The following is a 23779-nucleotide window of genomic DNA, read 5'->3' on the forward strand; positions in this document are numbered from 1 at the left end:
ATTCAACTTTAAGCGCTTGACGTCCGATCAGGAGTGCAAGAGGATCTGGTGCTCAGGTTTCAACCGGCTTTGTATTTTTTTTCCCACCCAGCAGCTCCTTGCTGGAGGTTTTACTTGAGTCCCTTTGTGTCCTGCTCAGACTATGCATTCTTTCCCTTTTAATCTTTGAAAAATTTGTAAAAGCAGGGGTTTCATTTCAACACGCCACTGCTTGTTCTGGTTCACCTTCAAAACTAATTATTCCTGTGAAACTGGCAAACAACAGTGTGAGGAAACAAAACCAGCAGGTGGGTATGCAAACACGGTAGGCTGAATACTCACACGCTGATCTCTTTCACAAACATTTTCACAGACATCCACTCCCTCTGCCAACACAGTCTACAGCAGCAGTGTGTACCACCTATAATAGGCACTGCAGAAATTTACCAAGGCTCCACAGACAGCATCTTCCGAACCCACGTACACTTCCACCTGACACATGGGAACACCACGCCCTGCAAGTTCCTCTCCAAGGCATTCACCATCTTGATTTGGAAACCGTATCACCATTCCTTCACTGTGATTGGACCAAATTATTTCCCTTAGGGCATTGTGGATCCACCTACACCCAAACAGACTGCAGTGGTTCAAGAAGGCAGCTCACCACTACCTTCTCCAGGACAACTAGGGCAATAAATACTGGCCCAAGCAGCAATGGCCAAGTTCCACGTGTGAAACCAGAACATGTGGGCGGCACGGTGGCACAGTGGTTAGCACTGCTGCCTCACAGCGCCAGAGACCTGGGTTCAATTCCCGCCTCAGGCAACAGACTGTGTGGAGTTTGCACATTCTCCCCATGTCTGCGTGGGTTTCCTCTGGGTGCTTGGGTTTCCTCTGGGTGCTCTGGTTTCCTCCCACAGTCCAAAGATGTGCACGTCAGGTGAATTGGCCATGCTAAATTGCCCATAGTGTTAGGTAAGGGGTAAATGTAGGGGTATGGGTGGGTTGCGCTTCGGCGGGTCGGTGTGGACTTGTTGGGCCGAAGGGCCTGTTTCCACACTGTAAGTAATCTAATCTAATAAAAAAGAAGTCCCTGCTCATGAAGGGCATCAAAAGCCATCAGCCAGCCATAGTTTTAAATGTTACCCAGTGAACCATTTCCCAGAGCAGCCAACCAAGGAGTGCACAATGATGCAGTCAGTGTCACAATGGCTTCAACATTTCCTCAAAACCTAACATTGCAACCACAAACCACAGAGAGGTTGTTCAACAAAATGGGATGGATGCTTTCTTTTCAAACGCAAAGGTTTGAGATCAAATCCCATCCAGGCAGGTACCATACAAGTCATTGTGTTGGCTTCAAGTATCTGGGCGAAACAAATTGCTCAAATTTGGGTGTATTTCTACAGCACATAACCATTCCAATTTATGTACAAGCACGCAAGAAAGATCAACATGATTGCTGCCGATATGACAGGTTACCCATTACACTCCTTTGTGAGGAACATAGCAGAGAGCCTGCTATCACCAGTTTCCCACTGATACTGAAGATAAAAATGGACCTCCCAGCATTGATTGTTCCCACTAATTAATAATTCCCGTTGGTGTAGGTCCTCTCTCCAATTAGAGATTGCTCCTCTGCCAACATACCAAATTTAAAATGCTCATCCTGTGGTTCAAATCCCTTGCTGAGGCATGCCTCACTATCCCTGTACATTTCTGCAGACTCACTACCTTCCCTGAGCTCTGAATTATAGCCCTAGCTTCTTGTCGCATTCATTCATATCACTATCAGTGGCCGGGCCTTCAGCAATCTCAGTCCAAAGCTCTGGAATTCCCTCTCTAAACCTCTACAACTCTCTCCCTTTTACGGAGTTCCTTCAAACCTACAAATTCATCACAGCTTTCGGTCACCCATCCAGTTGTTTTCTTCCCTTGGCCCAGCGTCAATTCTTTTATTCGCTTTGTTTCTGTCGAGCGCTCTGGTACACTAGGAATGCTACATAAACGCCAAGTTGCTTTTGCTGCAGGTCAGAAGGGAAATGGCATGTCTTGGCTGAACACATACCATCATGGCTTCCAATACAGTCAGGTGTGGAAGGAGCATGTCATCTTGCATGATGTAACAGGACATCTTCCTGAAAGTTCGCAGGTCCCGAGGTTGTCCATTCACCAGTATTTGGCCTTTCATTCCAGTTTTCCTACAAGGAAAAGGAAGGAATTTTTTTTAAACTGGTAATTCTCATTAAAATTTTCGAACAGTAAAAAGGCCATTCAGCCCAGTAGGGCCATGTTAGACTTTACTTCCCTCCCCAGTCTCCTTCCATTGTAGACCTACCACTATCTCTTTCTTATGTTTGTTGTATATTTTTCTTTCAAAAATTCACACTATTCTCCTCGACTACTTTCTATGATAGTGGGATTCGCATTCTAACCATTCCCTCTGTAAAAAGAAATGTTTTTTTTCTGAATTTCTGTCTGGATTTATTAGTGACTAACTTGCCCTTTTGGTTGCTAGATTGGAGGCTGAATGGTTGCAGTGTCAGACCACCTCCGGGGGGCGGGGAGCTCTAGTAATAGCAGGGGGGACCCAGCTGCAGAATTCCAGTCCTCATTTCTGGAATTTCAGGACAGGGCTGGGGTTGGGCATGGATCACACAGGTCATTTCAAACAGACTTTATTTTTTTTACTGCCCCTCGACCCAAAGTCAAAATAGATGGAGAAATGCAAATGCTCATGAAAAGTGGATGAAATCTATGAAGTTATTTAAATCTCCAGCTCTTTAAACATGAAAAAAAGCCTTTATCTGGCAGTGACAGTAAAAATAAAAGGCACGCACCATGGGAGTTCAATAATGGAGAGGCCATCCAGTTTAGCCTTGGAAAAATGAATTACCATTTATTGCTATGATTTCGATAACAGACATTTGCCAAGATTTGCGTTTATAGCTGAGTCCATTATGAATGATTGAACGAGCTCTAAAATACTTCTCAGCAAAATGGCTATGTTCAAATTTTGATTGACACAATGGACTCTATTGAATGGATTAGTTGCCTTTCATACTGTAATAATTGGAATGAGGTGGGCCAGGTGGATCTCATTGACTATGAGATCATTGATTGTGAACCTGGGCCAATCATAGACCCCTGGCTGACAGATATAAACAGGAGTCCAGGGCCCTCTTGTGATTCCGAGGTACCTCTGAACCTAAGGTTCAAGTCCCACCTGCTCCAGAGGTGTGTAATTACATCTCTGACCAGGTTGATGAGAAAAATAGGATAAACAGGAGACTCAGAGCGTCTCCTCATTCCAGAGACTGGCTCTGAGCTGGCTGGTCAGAGCCCCTGTACTGTGCAGATGCAAATAAAGAGTGACTTGGTGAAGGGATACTGTCCTCCATGGAGTTATTTCACATATAGTTACTGAATATAAGTTCATTTGTTTTTATAACTGATGATGGGGTAAGTTTGAACTCTGAATAGATTACAAAAGATTTTCATTGTTTCAAGTATGTATGGTCAGAGCTCTCTTAGATTGCTAGAAGCCATTTTTTCATCTTCACATGGTTTCTGAGTCCTGCACCTAATGGATTCAGGATGAATGGCTGCAAAGGTGGTATAAGGGGCATAGAGGTTGCATGGGAATATGAGGTGGCATGAAGTGGCACTGGGCGTGAAATAGTAAGGAGGTAACATGGGGCAGCGAGGACTTGTCAGCCTAACATCTTTTTTTTATAGAACAGGAATTAAGCCTTAGGGAACCAAGGAGGGTCTCCCAACATGACTGCTGTCCCCAAGTTAAGACATCTTAAGAATCATAAAATCCCTACAGTGTAGAAAGAGGCCATTCAGTCCATTCAGTCTGCACTGCCCCTCTGAAGAGGACCATCCCACCCAGACCCACCCAACCCCACATGGGTTATTTCCCCATGGCTAATCCACCCAGCCTGCACAACCCTGGACATTACAGGACAATTTAGCATGGCTAATCTATCTAACCTTAGACTGTGGAAGGGAACCAGAACTCCAGGCAGAAATCCATGCAGAGGGGGGAGGAAAGTGTAAACTCCATCACAGATGGTCACCTGTGGTTGGAATTGAACCCAGGGCCTTGGAGCTGTGAGGCATCAGAGCTACCACTGAGACTCCATGCCACCCTAATTTGATAATTTTATCTTGGATCTACCTAGGATTTTAAAGGCATTAAGAAATTTGTGGAGAAAGCAGGAATATGACATGGAGGTAGAGGATTAACAATAATCATACTGAATGTCATTCCTGAAGAAGGGCTTATGCCCGAAACGTCGATTCTCCTATTCCTTTGATGCTGCCTGACCTGCTGCGCTTTTCCAGCAACACATTTTTAAGATACTGAATGTCAGAGCAGGCTCAAAGGGCTAAATGATCTTCTCCAGCCTCTGGTTTCTGTATTTATCTCATCTCTGGGATGCGATATAAGCTAAGAGAGTCGGAGTTAGTAGGACATAACCTTCCTCCACTTCATTGATATAGGTTTAGCTATATTGTCAGTGAAGTTTGAAATCACATGGTTTGGACTTGAACAACATGAATTCTATGACTGTTAGAAATGGGATCATTTATGATCTACATGACAGTGATACATTTTGCTGCCTTCCCTCAGTTCAAAGAAATTATCTGCAAGAATCAATTGTAACAAAAATCTATTACTTTTGTGACTAACCTGTATCCTGCCAGAATGTTCATGAAGGTTGACTTTCCGGCGCCTGAAGGACCCATGATCCCAATTAGCTCTCGACTGCAGAACTTTCCAGATAGGCATTTTAACAGCGTCTTGTATCCTAGGAGACAAAGTCAGACATGTGTGACAAGAGTGAGGTATTTGCTGGACGGGTTGGGGTGCTAGCATTTCATTCCTCCATCTCTAGGATGCTTATCTGAACTCAGACGAGAGAAGAGTTATACTATCCTGTGTGACAAGAACTGGCCAATCTCATACTGGAGACAAGTCACTATGCATCCACAACACAAAATTAATATGGAATTTTAATAGACAATAAATAAGCCATAATCCAAAGTTTTTACCAATTAGCTTTCTTTGGGTACATGGCTTTTTGGATACATTTGAAGGAAATTGCAGAAAAGTGCTGAATCTACGATTGAACAAAAAAAACTGAAGACACCTTTTCATCCCAACAAAAGCACAAGTGCATTTTTGTGGCAGCAATGGCTCCACAGAATGAAGAGACAGAATCTGTGCAAACACAAGAATTGTCCACAAAATTGAAAAAGAAAAGGGATGGCAAAGAGAAAACAAAAACCAAAAAAAAGCATCCATAACACAACACTGCCATTCTTTGGTCATTACATTTCAATATCACTCCAGAGGGCGTACTTTGGGAACGAGAAGAGTCAGACTGGTGAAATGGGTGATATTTTTCCTGAGGTTGAGGGTCAAGCCCATTATTCATGTGGAGTAGGATAGCTATTATGTGGTGGGTACATTTGTAAATAGCAGTGTGCAGCCTTTTTATTTCTGAGTCAGAATGTTGTGGGTTCATATCGTCACCCCCCTACCTACCCCCTCTTCCTGCACAAAATTTAGACCAGCACTCTAGCGTAATACTGAGGGAGGGCAGGGTTTTTGGAGATGCTGTATTTTGAGGCTTGGCTCTGAGAGAACTACAAAGAATTGACAATTCATTCTGACCCTGCCAACAATGCCCACAGCCCAAGAACAAATGAAACAAAAACCTTTTCAAAGAACAACTGAGGGGTTCTACCCTTGAGTGTAGCCAATATCTATCCCTCAACTAAACTCAAAATACTGCAGATGCAGAAAATCTGAAATAAGTGCTGGAGAAACTCAGCAGGTCTGGCAGCATCTACGGAATGTTTATGTTTTGAGTCTGATCTGAGTCCCCCTCCTTATGAGTGACATTCACACCAAAAGTCACTTGAAGTTTTGATTTATCTCTCAGTCACCATCAGTAAAACACAAGTAATGTTATTGTTTGTGGTAACTTGCTGTGCTCAATTTGACTCATGTTCATTCCTGATGAAGGGCTTTTGCCCAAACTATCGATTTTCCTGCTCCTCGGATGCTGCCTGACCTGCTGTGCTTTTCCAGCACCACTCTAATCTAGACTCTGATCTCCAGCATCTGCAGTCCTCACTTTTGCCTCTTATTCCCTCCAGAGCAACACTGACGACCTTTCAGACATACTTTATGATCTAGAAAGTGCTCAGTGACATTAAGCTTTTGAAAGGTCGGCTTCTGTTTTCCTTTATTAGTACCTCACTCTATTGCCTTGGCATTGGTAACGCTTAAATTTCTTCAAAACAACTTTGGCCAAAAATTCAGTTTGGAAGGATGTGCTTGACTCCAGTTTACTCAGCCCAATGTAAAGGGTTTTAGTTTAGAAAGGCATTATGTGTTGGCACAAGCCTGATGGGCTGAAGGGCCTGTTCCTGATCTGTATTGTTCTTTGTTCAGTGCTTCCTGTCCAAGTGCGTAACCTGGGCTCATGACTGAAGTAGCTTCACTCACAGTTCTGATGCTTTAAGCCATTAGCCAACCACAGTGTAAAGGGACACCATCCTCTTGGTATCTCCCTTCAATTTCCCCTTCACAACTTGAAGCATTGCCCACTGTGACAATCATATTGCACATAAGAATGGGCATTATTTGTTCTTACAATCATTTCACCACTGCCAATTTTTTTTGCATGGGTACAGCAACTCACGAAAGCTTAGCAGGCAGGTTACTGCTGGTGTTTATACACACCGTGCCACTGTTTCCATGAGTACGAGTCTCTTTACCTCAAGCAATATGATTCTTGTTCGGTTTACCACCAGGAATCACAGTGCTGTTCTTTTCCTTATAGAAGTGAGCACATCTTTTCCCTGGTAAAATTCGGTTTTGTTGCAGCAATAAAGGCCCTCAAATTTCACGAGGGCAGTGCACTCTCTCTCCTTTTGGAGATCATGTTTATAGCCTGTTCACACAGCTCTGCCAGGCATTGGGAGAGTGCTTGGGGCAGCTGGATCACTTACAACACTTACAAAGTGAGATTGGTCCTTAGTTACAGGGATCCTTTAAGTAGTTGCCATCTGTTTAGTTTGGTCAATTTGGGTTCCTTCTTTAATTTGATTTATCCAAATAGAATAAGGAGAGACAGTTATCATATGGCGCAATGGTAGCATGGCCATCTCAGATCCAATGGCTTTGGCTCCAAGTAACAATCCAGGACTCAAAGCTCAAGAAACGTGCATTCATAATGCCATCAAAATCCGGGTTCGAGTCCAGCCTCGGGTGACTGTCCGTGTGGAGTCTGTACATTCTCCCTGTGTCTGCGTAGGTTTCCTCTGGGTGCTCTGGTTTCCTCCAGATGTGCAGATTAGGTGGACTGGCCACGCTAAACTGCCCATAGTGTTTGGGGATGTGTAGGTTAGGTGCATTAGTCAGGGGAAATGTAAAGTAATAGTGTAGGGGAATGAGTATGGATGGGTTACTCTTTGGAGGGTCAGTGTGGGATAAATGAACTGTTTCCACACTGTAGGGACTCTATAAAAACAGTTTCAGTTTGTAAATTCTTCCAACTTAAGTCAAAGATAGGTGGGAAGGGCAGGAGAGATGACTGGTCCCTGTGTATTATAATGAAAATGGAGCCTCACCCTCAATAACTATATTTCTAAATTACATACTACATGCAACAATTTCAACTGAGGTATTCAAGAAGATTTTCAATAATCTTTTGGACAGAAATAGGAATATTTCTTGTAAACTCACAGGATATCAGTGTTATTGGCTACACCAGCATTTATTGCCCAGCCGACAGTTAAAAGTCAATGACATTGCTGTGAGTCTGCAGTCATTTGTAGGCTAGGCCAGGTGACATTGGTAGATTTCCTTCCCTGGAGGGCATTGGCGAACCAGATGTTTTTTTTCTTGACAATAGATTCATGGTCATCATGAGACACTTAATTCCAGATTTTTATTGAATTCAAACTCCACCATCTGCCGTGGCAGAATTTGAATGTGGGTACCCAAAACATTACTTGGGTCTCTACATTAGTAATCTAGTGATAATATCCTGAGTCTCTTGCTTTTTCTTGCTGATATGCAAGGATATGGGGAAAAGAGGACACTGGCACTAGGTAACAGAACACGTGCAGAGACAATGGTCAAAATGGACTCCTTCCACACCATAACAACTCTGTAATTCTGTTTATGTTTCACATAGAAACTTAGTGCCAGACAATCCTTACAGTGCAGTAAGAGGCCACACAAGTCTGCATTAATTCTCCGAAAATCATCTCACCCAGACCCAGCCTACACATCCCTGGACAAAACTACTGTGGCCAATCCACTTAACCTGCACATCTTTGTACTGTGGGAGGAAACCAGAGCTCCCAGCAGAGACACCACACAGACACAAAGAGAACATGCAGACTCCAAGCATATAGTCACCCAAGGCTAGAATTGAACCTGGATTCCTGGCACTGTGAGGCAGCAATGCCAAATACTGAGCCACCCTGCTGTGATCATGTTGCCAGTGACATGAGGTTTGATCTCTTTTCTGGTTGGGATTTGATCCCAGCTCCTTTGCCCTACGTGTGGTGTTATGGGTCAGAGTTGCCTTTGGATCAAACCAATACAAAGGCAAGATGGGGCAGCTTTGGTCACCTCGGTTGGCTGTGTGGCTAGCAGGTAGTTCAGAATAATGCTGACAGCAGATGTTTCATTCTCATTCCAGCTGAGGTAGCCTTGGGCCCTGCCTCATTGAGCTGCTGTCTGACAGTGGAAGGAAATGGCCAAGCTCCCACGAAAATTGGACATTCTGAAGAATTAACAGGCATTGAGCGAAAGACATGCCTTTCGGCAGAGCGTATTGACAATGTCCTGTGGAGAAAGTGAGGACTGCAGCTGCTGGAGCTCAGAGTCGAGAGTATGGTGCTGGAAAAGCACAGCAGGTCAGGCAGCATCCGAGGATCAGGAGAATGAACGTTTCAGGCATAAACCCTCCTTCAGGAACGAGGCTTGTGGGTTGGGGTGAGAGATAAATAGGAGGGGATAGGCTTTGGGGGCAGGTAACTGGGAAAGTGATGTGGATGAAGGTGAGTGAGGAGGAGATAGGTTGGGAAGGGGGGGGGTGGGGGGAGTGATGGACAGGTTCAGAGGGTGATGCCAAGTTGGAGGTTTGTGACTGGGATAACTGTGTGGTGGCAGGGTCCCAAGACAGAATGAATGTGGATTTCAACAGCTTCCTCATTTTCCCTTCCGCCCACATTATCCCAGTCCCAAGCCTCCAACTTGGCACCGCCTCCGGATCTGTCCGTCACTCCCTATCACTTTCCCAGCTACCTTCCCCTTTAACCCCACCCCCTCCTATTTATTTCTCAGCCTTCTTGGCCCACAAGCCTCATTCCTGATGAAGAGCTGATGCCCGAACGTCGATTCTCCTGATCCTTGGATGCTGCCTAACTTGCTGTGCTTTTCCAGCACCACACTCTTTACAATGTCCTATGCTTCACAAAGACTGTATGGAGCTTGTGGCACAGTAACAGCACATCAAGCTCATAAGCTTGGCCAGTCAACTTCTGGCACACTATGACCTTCCATGATGAGTGGGCACCACAGGTGCTAGGACACGCCATTTCTCCTAAAACAACATGTTGTTAAGTTTCATTTGGAATTTGGTGGTTGTTATAGTGCCTCTAAGAATTGGTTCTTAATTGGCTTCATTTTTTCCAGATGAGTGAAACAGGGGAATGCAGGGACATTGGGATAGCAGATAGGACGTGTTGTAATACTGCATTCTGTAAATAACCATATTCACATGAACCACCAGTGCAGATTCACTAGACTGAAGGACCTCTTCTACACTGTGTGATTCTATAATTCAGTGAACAGTAATAATCTCATACTAACCAGCTTGGGATCGAATTATCTTATCCTCTTGTTTTCGCATGCCCTACAGTACAGTTTATGATGCCAATATAGGAAAAATAGCCAAGGTCTTTTCCCCAGGGTAGGGGGTCCAGAACTAGATGGCAGAGGTTTAGGGTGAGAGGGGAAAGATTTAAAATGGACCTATGGGACAACATTTTCACGCAGAGGGTGGTGTGTGTATGGAACAAGGACGTGATGGAGGCTGGTACAATTATAACATTTAAAAGGCGTCTGGATGAGTACACGAATAGATTAGATTCCCTACAGCCTGGAAACAGGCCATTTGACCAAACAAGTCCACACCGACCCTTCAAACAGTAACCCACCCAAACCCATTTCCCAGCATTTTACCCCTGACTAATTCACCTAACCTGCACATCTTTTGACTGTGGGAGGAAACCAGAGCACCCAGAAGAACCCATGCAGACACGGGGAGAGTGTGCAAACTCCACACAGACAACCACCTGAGGCTAGAATTGAACCCAGGTCCCTGACACTGTGAGCCACCATGTCACCCTGAATAAAAAGGGTTTAGAAAGATTTGGGCCAAATGCTGGCAAATGGGACCACATTAATTTCAGGAATCTGGTCAGCCTGGACGAGTTGGACCCAAGGGTCTGTTTTCATGCTGTACATCTCTGTGACTCGATTACTATTAACAGAGTACACAAGGCATGTGAATTGTGTCTCAACAAAAGGATTAAGCTTCTTCATTTCATATGGGTATCTTATCATTATGCTTGATGCAATGAAGATGAAACTAACCTAGGGCATCTGTAAGTTTGCCAAACAATTTTGACGACTCTGCTACCCACTTTAAGGGGTAAAGTAGTCTGCCAATGTGAGATGAAAAAATGAAATGCAGTCACTCTCATGCATCTATTATACTATTTGCCCAACTACCTACTAAGCTGAGAATAGACATGATTTGGAGGTGCTGGTGTTCGACTGGGGTGTACAAAGTTAAAAATCACACAAAACCAGGTTATAGTCCAACAAATTGGTGGTACGGTGGCACAGTGGTTAGCACTGCTGCCTCACAGCGCCTGAGACCCGGGTTCAATTCCTGACTCAGGCGACAGACTGTGTGGAGTTTGCACATTCTCCCTGTGTCTGCGTGGATTTCCTCCGGGTGCTCCGGTTTCCTCCCACAGTCCAAAGATGTGCGGGTCAGGTGAATTGGCCATGCTAAATTGCCCGTAGTGTTAGGTAAGGGGTAAATGTAGGGGTATGCGTGGGTTGCGCTTCAGCGGGTCGGTGTGGACTTGTTGGGCCGACGGGCCTGTTTCCACACTGTAAATAATCTAATCTAAAAAGTTTATTTGGAAGCACTAGCTTTCGGAGCGCTGCTCCTTCATCAGGTGGTTGACAAATAGACATGTTGACAAAAGAGAAATGTTTTACCTCAAAAGACAAATATATTTTTAATTTATATGCGCTATTTGTGTACAGAGTGATGGTGATTACATATGTGCTATTGATTTTTGAATGGATTTCTGATTTTAATACCGAGGACCCTCATGAACTAAAATGGTTGAAAAAAAAAGGAAAAGTACTGATGTAAAAATGGCCGCAGCGATCATTTGGCCACAGTTTGAGTCAAGCTTCAAGAAGCCATCAATAAACAAGAAGCAGTCAGAAAAGCAATTCATATTTTTAATCAAAAGAGACTGAAGCCAGTCAGATGTGAAGAAATCTTTTATTTCCTGCTAAATTTACACCTTTACAAGAAGCTTGCATGTTGGAGGTTTTTTAAAAAATCGCCTTTGATAATCCAGCTTGAAGACAAGGAACTAATACATTGGAAAACACAAGCCGACTATTGTATTGGACAGAGTAGAGGAGATGGATTTGTAGCTGGACTTACAGAAGGCACTCTATCCTCACATTCCTATAGCCTCTTGAAAACAAAGTGCATGGTGATGATGAAAGCTGGAAGTATCTGAATATTGAGGACTCAAAGAGATCTGCAATAGTCACAGCTGCCATTGGTTCAGGACATTCCCAAATAACCATGGTCTCAGGATAAAACCCAACTCTTCAAGAGCACTTGAAGGACTTGAAATGACATGGATTCTTTTTTTTTTAAATACCAGCTACTATCCCCTGTTTAGTTTCATAGTCGTGTTTGATGTCATGTCTTTAATATTTTCTTTGGCTTCATCATAAAATTGTTTCTCCTTTCCCTCAGGAAGTTAGCTCCTTATTTTTTCTCGATGAACTAGTAATCTACATTTTAATGGAACTGCAAGTTAAAAGGAAGACTGAAGGTTGTATCATCCCAGCCCATGGACAACATGGACAATGATGGGTCGGTTGGGAAAATATGGCGAGATTAGAAAAATGAGATTCTTGCCATCAAAGAGGAAACAAAACTTGATTTTGCAATCGGGTTTTGAGCAGCAAGGGAAGGATCTCCCAAGAGCAGCAAGAGGTCCATTGGAATGTAGCTATATATTATTAACACTTAATATCATATCATTGATACACATTTCCCAATTGTCCACTGAGCCAGAGAGAAACCAGATGGTGCCAATTCCTGACGTGGAATTCAAAGGGGTACCTGGAGACTCCAGCTCACTACTTGCTCATGCAGCACACTCGCACCTGGAAAAGTAAATCTCCCAGAAAGTGACTGTCCACACCTTCACCCTCCTTTTGCCACCATCTTCCCTCCCCTCGCACCCTTCCCTTCCCTCCCCCCTGCACCTTTCCCTTCTCTTCCCTCCCCCCCACACCCTTCCCCTCCCCCGCACCCTTCCCTTCCCTCCTCCCTTCCCTACCCCCCTCGCACCCTTCCCTCCCCTCCCCCTACACCCTTCCCTTGTCTCCCCCCACACCCTTCCCTTCCCCCACACTTTTCCCTTCCCTCCCCCCACACCCTTCCCTTCCCTCCCCCCGCACCTACCTTTCCCTTCGCACCCTTCCCTTCTCTCCCCCCCGCACCTTCCCCTTCCCCGCACCCTTCCCTTCCCCGCACCCTTCCCTTCCCTCCGCACCCTTCCCTTCCCCTGCACCCTTCTCTTCCCTCCGCACCCTTCCCTTCCCTCCGCACCCTTCCCTTCCCCCCGCACCCTTCCCTTCCCTCCGCACCCTTCCCTTCCCCCCGCACCCTTCCCTTTCCTTCCCCCCACACCCTTTCCTTCCCACCCCCCGCACCCTTCCCTTCCCACCCCCCGCACCCTTCCCTTCCCTGCCCCCTGCACCCTTCCCTTCCCTCCCCCCTGCACCCTTCCCTTCCCTCCCCCCGCACCCTTTCCTTCCCCCTTCCCTCCCCTCCCCTCTCCCTCCCCCGCACCCTTTCCTTCCTTCCCTCCTGCACCCTCCCCTTCCCTTCCTTTCCCTCCCCCTGCACCCTTACTCAGAAGTCAATTGCTGTTTTGTCTTGCCGTTTAAGCACAGTATTTGACTTCATGTCCTCATCATTTTCTTGTGTTTCACCATTAAATTGCTTCTCCATTAGTTTTGCCTTGCTATGTAAGCATAAAGCCAGGCAGCTTGACATGGTTATTAGCTGGGATCATTCAAGGAGGTAGACATGTTGCTGCACGGCTTCACTAATGTCATAACTGCGCCATATGGTAAACATACCGCATGTGCTTCAACCAGATGGTTGAAGTCAAGTCAAGGGAGACAGTTTTCAATCAGAGCTGTCAGTCAAGGGCAATGTCTGATATCAGGGGCTTAGTCACAATCCAACACTCATTATCAGGGTCAGGGGCTCCATGGCACCCCAATCCTGACAGTGAGCCACCATCAGACCTAAAGGTCCACTGGAAATAGCCTTGGGATTTGTCGCAAGATGTTCAAGGAGCTGCACAGAGCTCAGTCAAGGGTCCAGCCAAAGGTCCACCTCAACAGTTGGGGCCATTTGCCCAGGTTGGTCAGGGGGTGGGATACTGGCATCACTGCTGTGCCCATCAAGTTAGGGAACTCGATTCTGGGGCATTGGAGGGATCAGGTGGGGTGGGGGCGGGGAGGAGGGGGAAGAGGAGTTCGTACATTGGGAGACTGGGTCACTGTGGGAGTGGAGTTCATCCACCCTGGGTTGGATGTGGGGGCTTGTGGAATATGATGATTATCATGGCGTAGCTGTCGGGCTGGTGCTCAGCAAGCAGTGTAAGTGAAAGAAGTGTGGAGGCACATGCAAGTTTAGTACTGGATGTTGTTGGTGTGTGTGTGTGTGTGTGTGTGTGTGTGTGTGTGTGTGTGTGTCAGAGATTGAGGAGACGGTATGGTTTGCAGAGCCTGTAACTCACTGAGTTGAACAGCCTGAAAACACAGCCTCATCTTCTGAGTGATATGTGACCCTTCAAGGGGCAATTGCAATAACCAGGTTGTTTCACTCCATAGGGTGAAATGATCTATAATCACAATACCCTGCATGTGAATTGCCTGCAATATCCAACAATGCCATACACAAATGCTGGTCACATTGTGATGATGTTCTTGGTCATTCTTGATTGATCACAGCCATTTCTGGGAAACTGAAATAATCACAGGCAACCTTAAATGTGACACCTGTGGGTGGCTATTCACAAAACACTCCAAGATCTCCTCAGCTATGCAAGGGGACGGAGCTGATTCCCCTCACCTTGAACACTATGCATTCACGAACATGAATTTCCATTCAATGGTGCTTCGTTTGGGTAATGTGGCTATGGGGGAGGGTGGGGTGTGTAAAGTACAAGGTACCAGTAATCACACAATATTTACAACCTCCTGCTTGACTTACTTCTAACGCACAAATATATCAAGGCAGTTACCGATGCAGTTAATGCCAAATGACCCCACCTTCATGACATGTCCCCATGACTGGCCAATGCTGCAGCCTGGGGAAGGAGGCTTTGCCTTCACTGCTGGCTTCCTCAAGGTGCAGGACACTACAGACTGTACACATGTCACATTGAGAGGGCCATATCATAACGCAGCTGAATTCAGCAACAGAAAAGGTTTATTGCTGCCACATCTCAGAACTCAGCACAAGGTACACTGGGAATATTTGCATGGAGACATAATAGGCTGAGCATGTCAGAACTGGCAATGGTTTATGGGTTACTGGTGACCATGTATAAAAGTGTACATTGTCACTGCAATGCAGCTTCCTCATGGAGGTATTCGGCTCCATTAGCTAGAAGGCCGGGGTGGATCAGGACTTGGCTCTTTGACCTACTCCCATTGTAGGATGGAGCACAGGGAGGTGATGCTAGACTATTAATCCAATGGCCCTGGGTTCAAATCCTGCTAAGACAGATGGTGGAATTTGGATTCAATCTGGAATTAAAAGTTTAATAATGACCACAAAACCATTATTAATTGCTGGGGGAAAAGAAAATCCATCTGGTTCACTAATGCCCTTCAGGGAAGGAAACTGCCATCCTTACCCAGTCTGGCCTTTATATAACCCAGACCTGCAGCAATGTGGTTGATTATTAGTCCTCTGAATGCTTAGGAATGGGCAATAAATACTGGGTTGGTCAGTGATACCGACGTCCTATGAATGATTAAAAAAAAAGTGGGTTGTACCTGCCTTTGAGTAGAAAACTGAAGATGTGCATCAGTCACCTGGAGTCACCGATTCAGAAATAATTAGCTTAATTGGATTAGGAAAAATAGATTATTCTGTAATTATGGAGGGTTGTTAGGATCTGGACACGTTACCTGCAATGGTGGTGGACTTAGACCCCCATAGGAATATTCAAAAGGGAACTGGACATGTATTTAAATAAAAGAATAAGGTGCAGGATTGAGGGGCAAAATGTAGGATGTGGGGCTAAATTGGACAGTGTTTTCCAACAGCCATTACGGTCCAATAGATAGATTGGCATCCTTCGATACAGTGAGGCTCTGTGATGGTAAGGATTGATGATATAAAATATACGGGATGGGAATCGAGGGCACTGTTCATGAATTAATCTCCTGTACTCACTGAGAAACTACCTTTCTGCCAAATTGCAAATGGACAGCAAAATTCTCATCAAGGCTGAGATCTTTCTAGGAATGGGAGGGTCGCTAATGTTCCAATGGAGACATAATAGGCTGGGAAATGTCAGAACTGGCAATGAATTGTACATTAGTAATGAGCGAGTTCATTATTAATCCATGCATGAGAACAGAAGATTCATCCGAATGTATGATTCCTGAACTAAAGCGGATCTCTGACTGACAGCATGATGTAGACATCTAATTTTATATATTTCCTTTTGTGAGAATCATCTTCGTTGCCCCATTTTTTTGCTGTGCTCTCAGATCACTGGATGTGTTAGTCATGACACTGACAGTGTTTGCAGTCCAGTAGTTCTGCCTCAAGGATTGGCATTTGACAGCAAGATGAGACAGCAAATCTCAGCTGCTGTGATTAATATCGAACTGAAACTAAGAGCTTCAAGCTCTCAATTTTCCATTAGCCAAATGGAGTGCATTTTAAGCACCGCGTTACAAATATAGAATAGGAAATTTAAGCATATCTTAACGTGGCATTATTAGCCAATGCTCTCTCTCTGACAAACTGCACGACTGCCTTGTCTCTTTGCCTCGATGGGAGATGGAGCTGGCAGTGAGACAATCAGAAGAGAAACCAAAAAGACCCAGATAAGAATAGAATCTTCAGATCTCTCTGATGGCAGGCTTGGAGTTAAGTGGGCTTTTACTTAGCCAGGGTGCATTTGAACCTGAATTAAGTTTTAGGCAGGTATACTCACAGATGAATTTCCTGCCCCTGAAGTCAATGAAGAACCTTAACACTCTTATTATTACTAGCCCCTGAAGGAGATCAGGCCACCCCAATGGGTCTAACCCTGCCACGGGGGAGATCAGTTACAATGTGATGTACATGACTGGTGACAACTTATCTCGGCCCAGCATGGGATCAGGATCCTTCCATCAAAGGCACTCAGTACACAATGGAGGGACCTCAATGCATCAGGAAGGTGGGGGGAGGCACTAAGAGCTAAGTTCTGTCCTTGCTACTGAACCCACTGTCTCCATTGCACTAGCATCCCCAGTGCGTGAGACCTCCCTCCCACCTTTCACCCCCAGTAATACCTCCCAGTGGCCTGGGTCACTGTGCAGTCCTGGCACTGTGGAAGCTGTACTTCCATCAACAGCCACCAACTCCCTCTTGGTGCCACTGAGTTCAAGAGACATGTTCCCTTCAATTGGCCAGGAAATCTCAGCAGGCAAGACCCCTTGCCTGTGGGGACTTGAGTCCAGGGAGAGGCCTGTTCTGCTCGCTTACAGTTCGGTGGGTCTTCAGCCAAAAATAGAGATCTTTAACACCTCCATAAGATTTTGACCCCGCTGTGAGTATGTACAGAGGTCACCAACAGGTCAGATGGAAAGATGGAGGGAGAAATGGAATGGACTGGGAAAATGGGGAACTGCAGCACCTAAACTACTAAAGGCTCCGTACCACCAACACAGACAATAAACTAAAGTTGTAGTTGTTTCTTTGTTTAAGAAAGGCAACAGAAATAAATTCAGGGAAATATAGGGCAGTGAGCTGTTCATCAGTGGTAGGGAAATTATCGGAGAAAGTTCCTACGGAAAAGATTTACTTGTATCTGGAGCAGAATGGTCTTACTCGGGATAGTCAGTGTGGCTTTGCATGGGGGAAGGTCTTGTCTCACAAACTTGATGGAGTTTTTTGAGGAAGTGATGAAGATGGTTGATGAGGGTAGGCCAGTGAATGTTGTCTACATGGACTTTATTAAAGCATTGACAATGTTACACATGATAGGCTGTTCCAGAAGATTAAACATCATGGAATCCACAGTGAGTTGGTAAGTTAGATATAAAATATCCTTGGTCATAGACAAGAGAGGGTAGTTGTGGAGGGGTGCTTTTCTGACTGGGGGTCTGTGACCAGTGGTGTTCTGGAAGGATCAGTGCCAGGATTTCTGTTGTTTGTAATACAGCCACTGCTAATATAATGCCATGGTTCAGTTCCTGTGCAACCTATGTTATAAGAAAATCGTGTAATAGCCTCATTTAAACCAATGGGACTGGAATCAAGTTATAGCCAATACAGGTAAGGAATGTTCACGTTCTACAAATAATCCTTTAATTTGGAGGTGCTGGTGTTGGACTGAGGTGTACAAAGTTAAAAATCACACAATGCTATTCCTTCGCCACCTGATGAAGGAGCAGTGCTCTGAAAGTTAGTGCTTCAAATAAACTTGTTGCACTCTAACCCTGGTGTTGCGTGATTTTTAACTACATTCTTTAATCACATTATAGCCAATTCATGTTGCAGAAACGTGCATCATAACAGAACCGATTGTATTTATAAATGATTTGGATGAAAATGTAGGTGATTAGTAAGTGTGAAGATATCACAGAAATTAGTGGATGGTGAGGAAGGTCGTTAAAGGATACAGCAGGATATAGATCACCTGGAAAGTTTGGTAAAGAAATATCAGATGGAGTTTAACCTGCACATGTGAGAGGTGATGCATTCTGGGAGGTCAAATGCAAGACGAAAACACACAATAAATGGCAGGATCTTTCGGAGCATTGATATACAGAAGGATCTTGGGCTGCAAGTCCACAGCTCCCTGAAAGTGGCAACACGAGTGGATAAGATAGTAAAGAGTGCCTACGGCATGCTGGCCTTCATTGGATGGGGCATTAATTGGCAAGTCATGTTGCAGCTGTATAAAACTTTAGGCAGAACGCATTTGGAATATTGTATGCAGTTCCAGTCACTGTGCTATAGGAAGGTTGTGGAGGCTTTGGAGAGGGTGCTAAAGATGTAGCCTGGATTGGAGTGGATGTAGCCTGGATTGGAGTGGATTAGCTACAAGGAGAGGTTGGATAAGTACCTATTATTTCTGGTAGAGCATCAAAGGTTAAGGGGTGACATGATACAAATCTATAAAATTGAGAGACACAGATAGAGTAGATAGTCAGAGTGTTTTTCCAAGAGGGAAAATGACAAATGCTAAAGGAAAAAGGTTTAAAGCGAGGGGGAAAGTTTAAAGGAGATAAGCGAGGCATGTTTTTCTTGTAAACAGAGGGCAGTAGATACCTGAACTGTGCTGCCAGGGGAGGTGGTAGAACAGATATGACAGCTAAGTCCGAGGCATGTAGACAGACAGATGAACAGGCAGGGAGTACAGGGATACACTGACCTTGTGCAGGCAAGTAGGATTAGCTAAGAATGACATTATGGTCAGCACAAGCATGATGGACCGAAGGGCCTGCTCCTTTGCTGTACTGTTCAGAACTAGAAGACTGTAAGAAGTGAAGCTAATGCAAAGCTGGAGGAAGAGACATTTTAAGATCAGAGGGGATTTTACAGATCAATCCTCTGCCAGACAGCAAGTCTTGCAGATGTAACAATGAGCGAGTGTGATTTAGTGTAGATAGATTCCAGGCAACGGAGTATTGAACAAGTCAGTAATAAAAGATTGTGCAGGATTCGACTGCATGTGAAATAAAAGGAATGATCCAAATGTTAAGTGGAGAGTGCATTCTCCTTCACATCCAGTACAGGGCAATGAGAGGAAATTCAGGTTCCCTCAGACCAAGATGGATTTGGCAGCATTCTTGAACTTCTGTGGTTTCATAGCAGACACTCCGCAAACTTAAACTAAGTGGAGCAAAGAGGTGTCCACTCACTCAGCCAAAAGCTGACCAATCAGTTACTATAATATCAAGAATCCTCTTGCACACCTACATTGCAACAACCATCCCAATGCATCTTCCTCTGAATACTACAATCAAAATAACTGCGGAGAAACATATTCTGAACACTTCAAGCAACATCAAATGCTAATTCACTGGTTTTTACTTCCGTTTAAAGCTTAATTCTGTCTTTTAGCATCTGCTGCAGGACACAGAAAAGTCTTTCTTCAAGGGATGTCAGTGTCACTAGCAAGACCAGCATTTGTTTTCCATCTCTAATTGCCCTTAACCCCGAGTGGCTCACTCGGCTACCTTCGAGAGTAGTTAAGAGTGAACTATATTGCTGTGGGTCTGGAGTTACATGTAGGCCAAAATGGGTAATGATAGCAAATTTCCCTCCTAAAAGGACATTACTGAGCCAGAAGGCTTCTTATAAAAGGAGAAAGTGAGGTCTGCAGATGCTGGAGATCAGAGCTGAAAATGTGTTGCTGGAAAAGCGCAGCAGGTCAGGCAGCATCCAAGGAACAGGAAATTCGACGTTTCGGGCATAAGCTTATGCCTGAAATGTCGAATTTCCTATTCCTTGGATGCTGCCTGACCTGCTGCGCTTTTCCAGCAACACATTTTCAGCAGCGGCTTCTTATAACAGTCAATGATAGTTTCCCGATCGCCATCAATGAGTCCTAACTTGCAGTTCCAGAACTGTATTTGCGCCTATTTTCCAAGAGTCTGTGCCCCAGGATTAATCGCCCAGTGACATCACCACTACACCGCTGCCTCGTCAAACCTAGTACTGGAGTGGTCAATTCTCCATTACAAACCCCCTTCCATGTTTGTCCTACAAGACTGGGTTTTCATGGCATTGCTCATTGGCTGGCAGTATCTGCAACATTATTGTGATGTGCTGTTGCAGACTGGCTCTGTTCCTTTAACCACCAGTTTGAAAGAGAAAATGCTTGGTAACTGCAGCTGACCTGTCAAAAGGTTCTTTCATATATGCAATAAAAGGTGGCATTTTGACGACTGATCTCTTATGTGGGTTGAATGTCTCTTAAACAGAAGACTTCTGGATGCTATGTGCCTTTGGAAGAATCAGCGATTACACTGCTATATAATGAGAGAAGTGATATGCTATAAAATGCATAATGTATTAGTCTGTAACACACAAAAAAAGACAATGTTCCATTATAATTGAACGGCTGTTACTGAAACAGTCACAGGTAATTGGAAGTCAACTCATTTGGCTTACAAATAAGCACCTTGGATGAAATTTTGGCCATTCCTTAGTGATTAGTATGGTGAATAAGTAGATTATAGACATTCCAAGTGCTGCTATTGTTGAGTGGGGTATCTTTATGCATTAGAATAATTTGCTGGTTGCTTTGCTGATTTACGGTGGCTCCTAATCCTCCTCAAGCAACACCTTAATTTTGAAATTCTTATCCTTGTTTTCAAATCCTTCCTTGGCCGTGCCCCTCTCTAGCTCCGTATCCTTCTCAAAACATTCAGAGACATTGCACTGTTCCAATTCTGACCTCTTTAGTAAACCTAGTTTTCATTACTCCACTATTGATGGCCATGTCTTCAGTTGCCTCGGCCACAAAGTTCTTGAACACTCTTCCTCCTCCTCCTCTCTACCTTCCGAACTCATTAACTGTGAAAACACACATTAAAATCTACCTAGGTCTCCTCGTGTGGCTTGCTATTGAAAAGATATTGCTTGAATAAAAAAATGCAAGGTAAGAGACATGGAGATCAACAGTACTGAGAAAGGCCTTTTGGCCATTGATTCTGCACTTAGCATAAACAACCACCTAATTATTCTCATCCCTTTTTCCAGCACTTGGCCCATATCCCTATATGCTTTGGAATTCTGATTTGATGTTTCATGTGAATTCCTATTAGATTAGATTATATTCCCAACAGTGTGGAAACAGGCCCCTTGGCCCAATCAGTCCACACTGACTCTCCAAAGTGTAACCCACCAGATCCATTTCCCTCTGACTAATGCATCTAAAATTGTGGACAATTTAGCATGGCCAATTCACCTGACCTGCACAGCTTTAGACCGTAGGAGGAAACCGGAGCAGCTAGAGGAAACCCTCAGGGAGAATGTGCAAACTCCACACAGACAGTCACCCGAGGTGGGAATTGAAACTCGGACCCTGGTACTGTGAGGCAGCAGTGCTAACCACTGAGCCACCGTGCCACCCTATATATTCATGCATTATTTCTTTTAGTCCACTCTGGCGAAAAACCTTAGGATATTTTTATTATAGCACAAGTACTATACAAATACATCACGAACAAAAAGTGCTGGAGAAACTCAGCAGGTCTGGCAACACCTGTGAAGTGAGAAACAGAATTGATGCTTTGAATCCAATGTGACTCTTACAGAAGGACAACTGCGTTGTCATTCTACCAAGATAGACAGAAGGTTAATCAAAACAGCCCTTACCTTTCATACCATCAAGATTTATATACAATTTTATTGTATCACAAACTCAGTAAATTGTCCATCCAACCCTATGAAGGTCATTCCTCTCTTTAATTAGCCCTAACAGTGAAACAACCTGTTATATTTTAAAACCACGGTGTTTTTATTTTATCTGTTGCTTGGTCAGATGATATTCTATGATACGTTACACCTTGCTTCATTTAGTTTAAAAAAAAGTATTTTGAATAAGAAGATAACTCACACCTGTTTCAAGGTATTTTCTAATTACCCTGTTCAGAGCAGTTGGGCTGTGAGGCCAGGCCTCCTGTCTCAGAGTTAGGGACATAACCACTCCACCAGAAGAGGTCCATGCACTTAGTTCAATCCAGGCAATTTAATGGATGGCTGATAAGACAAGAGAAACTTCACTGCCCAAATGGCACATTAAACCTGCTAGTGGCACAGAATTTTGTAAAAAAAGCAATAAATTACTATTCTATTCTCAAAGCAAAATACGGTGAATGCCGAATATCTAAAGTCAAAACTAAAAAGGATGGAAATACCAAACACAGGAGACAGGAACAGAGTTTATGAGTCAGGTCCCTTTGTCAGAAGTGGAAAAGGTTAGAGATGTAACAGACTTTAAGCATGTCAGGAGGCTGGGAAAAGGGAGGGGGATGGGAGGACAGGACTAAAGGAAGGGTCTGGGATAGGATGACGAGCAGGAGTGATGAAATGGCAAAAGGGATGATATGATGTGGAGGTAGAGGGGGTGGACAAGGTCAGAAGTCACACGACACCAGGTTATAGTCCAACAGGTTTACTTGAAATCACAAGCTTTCGTAGAACGGCTCCTTCGTCAAGTGAAGTGGGTGATGGCACAAGGCAGGCAGAGACGACAACAAAGCAAGAACTGAAAATGGGTGTGGAGGAAGCGTAATTGTGAATGACAGAATCCTCAGCAGTTGTCCAGAGAAGAAATAGACCAAAGGGCTTAAAGCTAATGGGGTTGACTCTGGGTGAAAGGAACCTCTCCATCAGAAAAGAAAGAATTGATACTCTGCAACACTGAAAAAAAAGACAGAGACTCTGAAATTAACAGTAAGAGAAAGAGATGATTTCACTGATTAATAATTGAGCAAAACTGAAATGAAGATGAATGCCTAGCAGCACATGAAGCTTTATGGAACACAGCTGAAGCAGCAGCAGGTCCGAACTAGCTCAATGGTAATGAAATATTCATTTGTTCAGATTTTTATGAAAGTTTGGCACGGAGTCATCTTTACTCTTCATTTTTTAATCTTAGAAAACATTTAATAAAAAGTGGTCGACGTTCACTGAGAAAGCACCTCATTGCGTACCCAGCTTGCCCCAGTTTGAGTCCGTGTGCTGGGTGTGTTCCAATTCCATTGTCCACAATCTTTTGAGAACCCGTAAAACCCCCTCCTTAAAACCATTGGCAATGAGTGGCCAGCAGTGTTCAGGCACGGAGCTGAAGATAAACAAGAAATAGCAGGGACTGAAGTTTTCAACGGGCAGGTCTGAGGGTGTCATCAAAAGCATAAACAGTTTAATTATGGTCACATCGGCACTAGCTCAGCACTCTCGACCTGAGTCAGTAGATCATGGATTCAAGTCTCTCTCTGTGGATGAGACATTAAATTGCGGTGTTTTTTTCTGCTCAGGTGGGTGCAAAAATCCCAGAGCACTCTTTAGCATTAAAAGAGAGGAACTATTAGCATCAGAGAAACCCTACAGTATGGCAGCAGGCCATTCAGCCCATCGAGTCCACAATGACCCTC

The 23779-nt window shown here is 44.4% G+C and overlaps 1 protein-coding gene across 1 annotated transcript in view; it reads right to left on the reverse strand.

The window, feature by feature from the left end:
* Window positions 1-23779, reverse strand: part of abcg4a (ATP-binding cassette, sub-family G (WHITE), member 4a) — a 128439-nt gene that overhangs the window by 49620 nt on the left and 55040 nt on the right. The window contains exons 3-4 of the mRNA XM_060846682.1: window positions 4682-4799; window positions 2048-2180 (exon numbers count right to left, since the gene is read on the reverse strand). Of these exons, the coding sequence (XP_060702665.1) occupies window positions 2048-2180; window positions 4682-4799 (251 nt within the window). The remainder of the gene's footprint in view (window positions 1-2047; window positions 2181-4681; window positions 4800-23779) is intronic.

Source organism: Hemiscyllium ocellatum, chromosome 29, assembly GCF_020745735.1.
Source record: "Hemiscyllium ocellatum isolate sHemOce1 chromosome 29, sHemOce1.pat.X.cur, whole genome shotgun sequence".
Classification (NCBI taxonomy): domain Eukaryota; kingdom Metazoa; phylum Chordata; class Chondrichthyes; order Orectolobiformes; family Hemiscylliidae; genus Hemiscyllium; species Hemiscyllium ocellatum.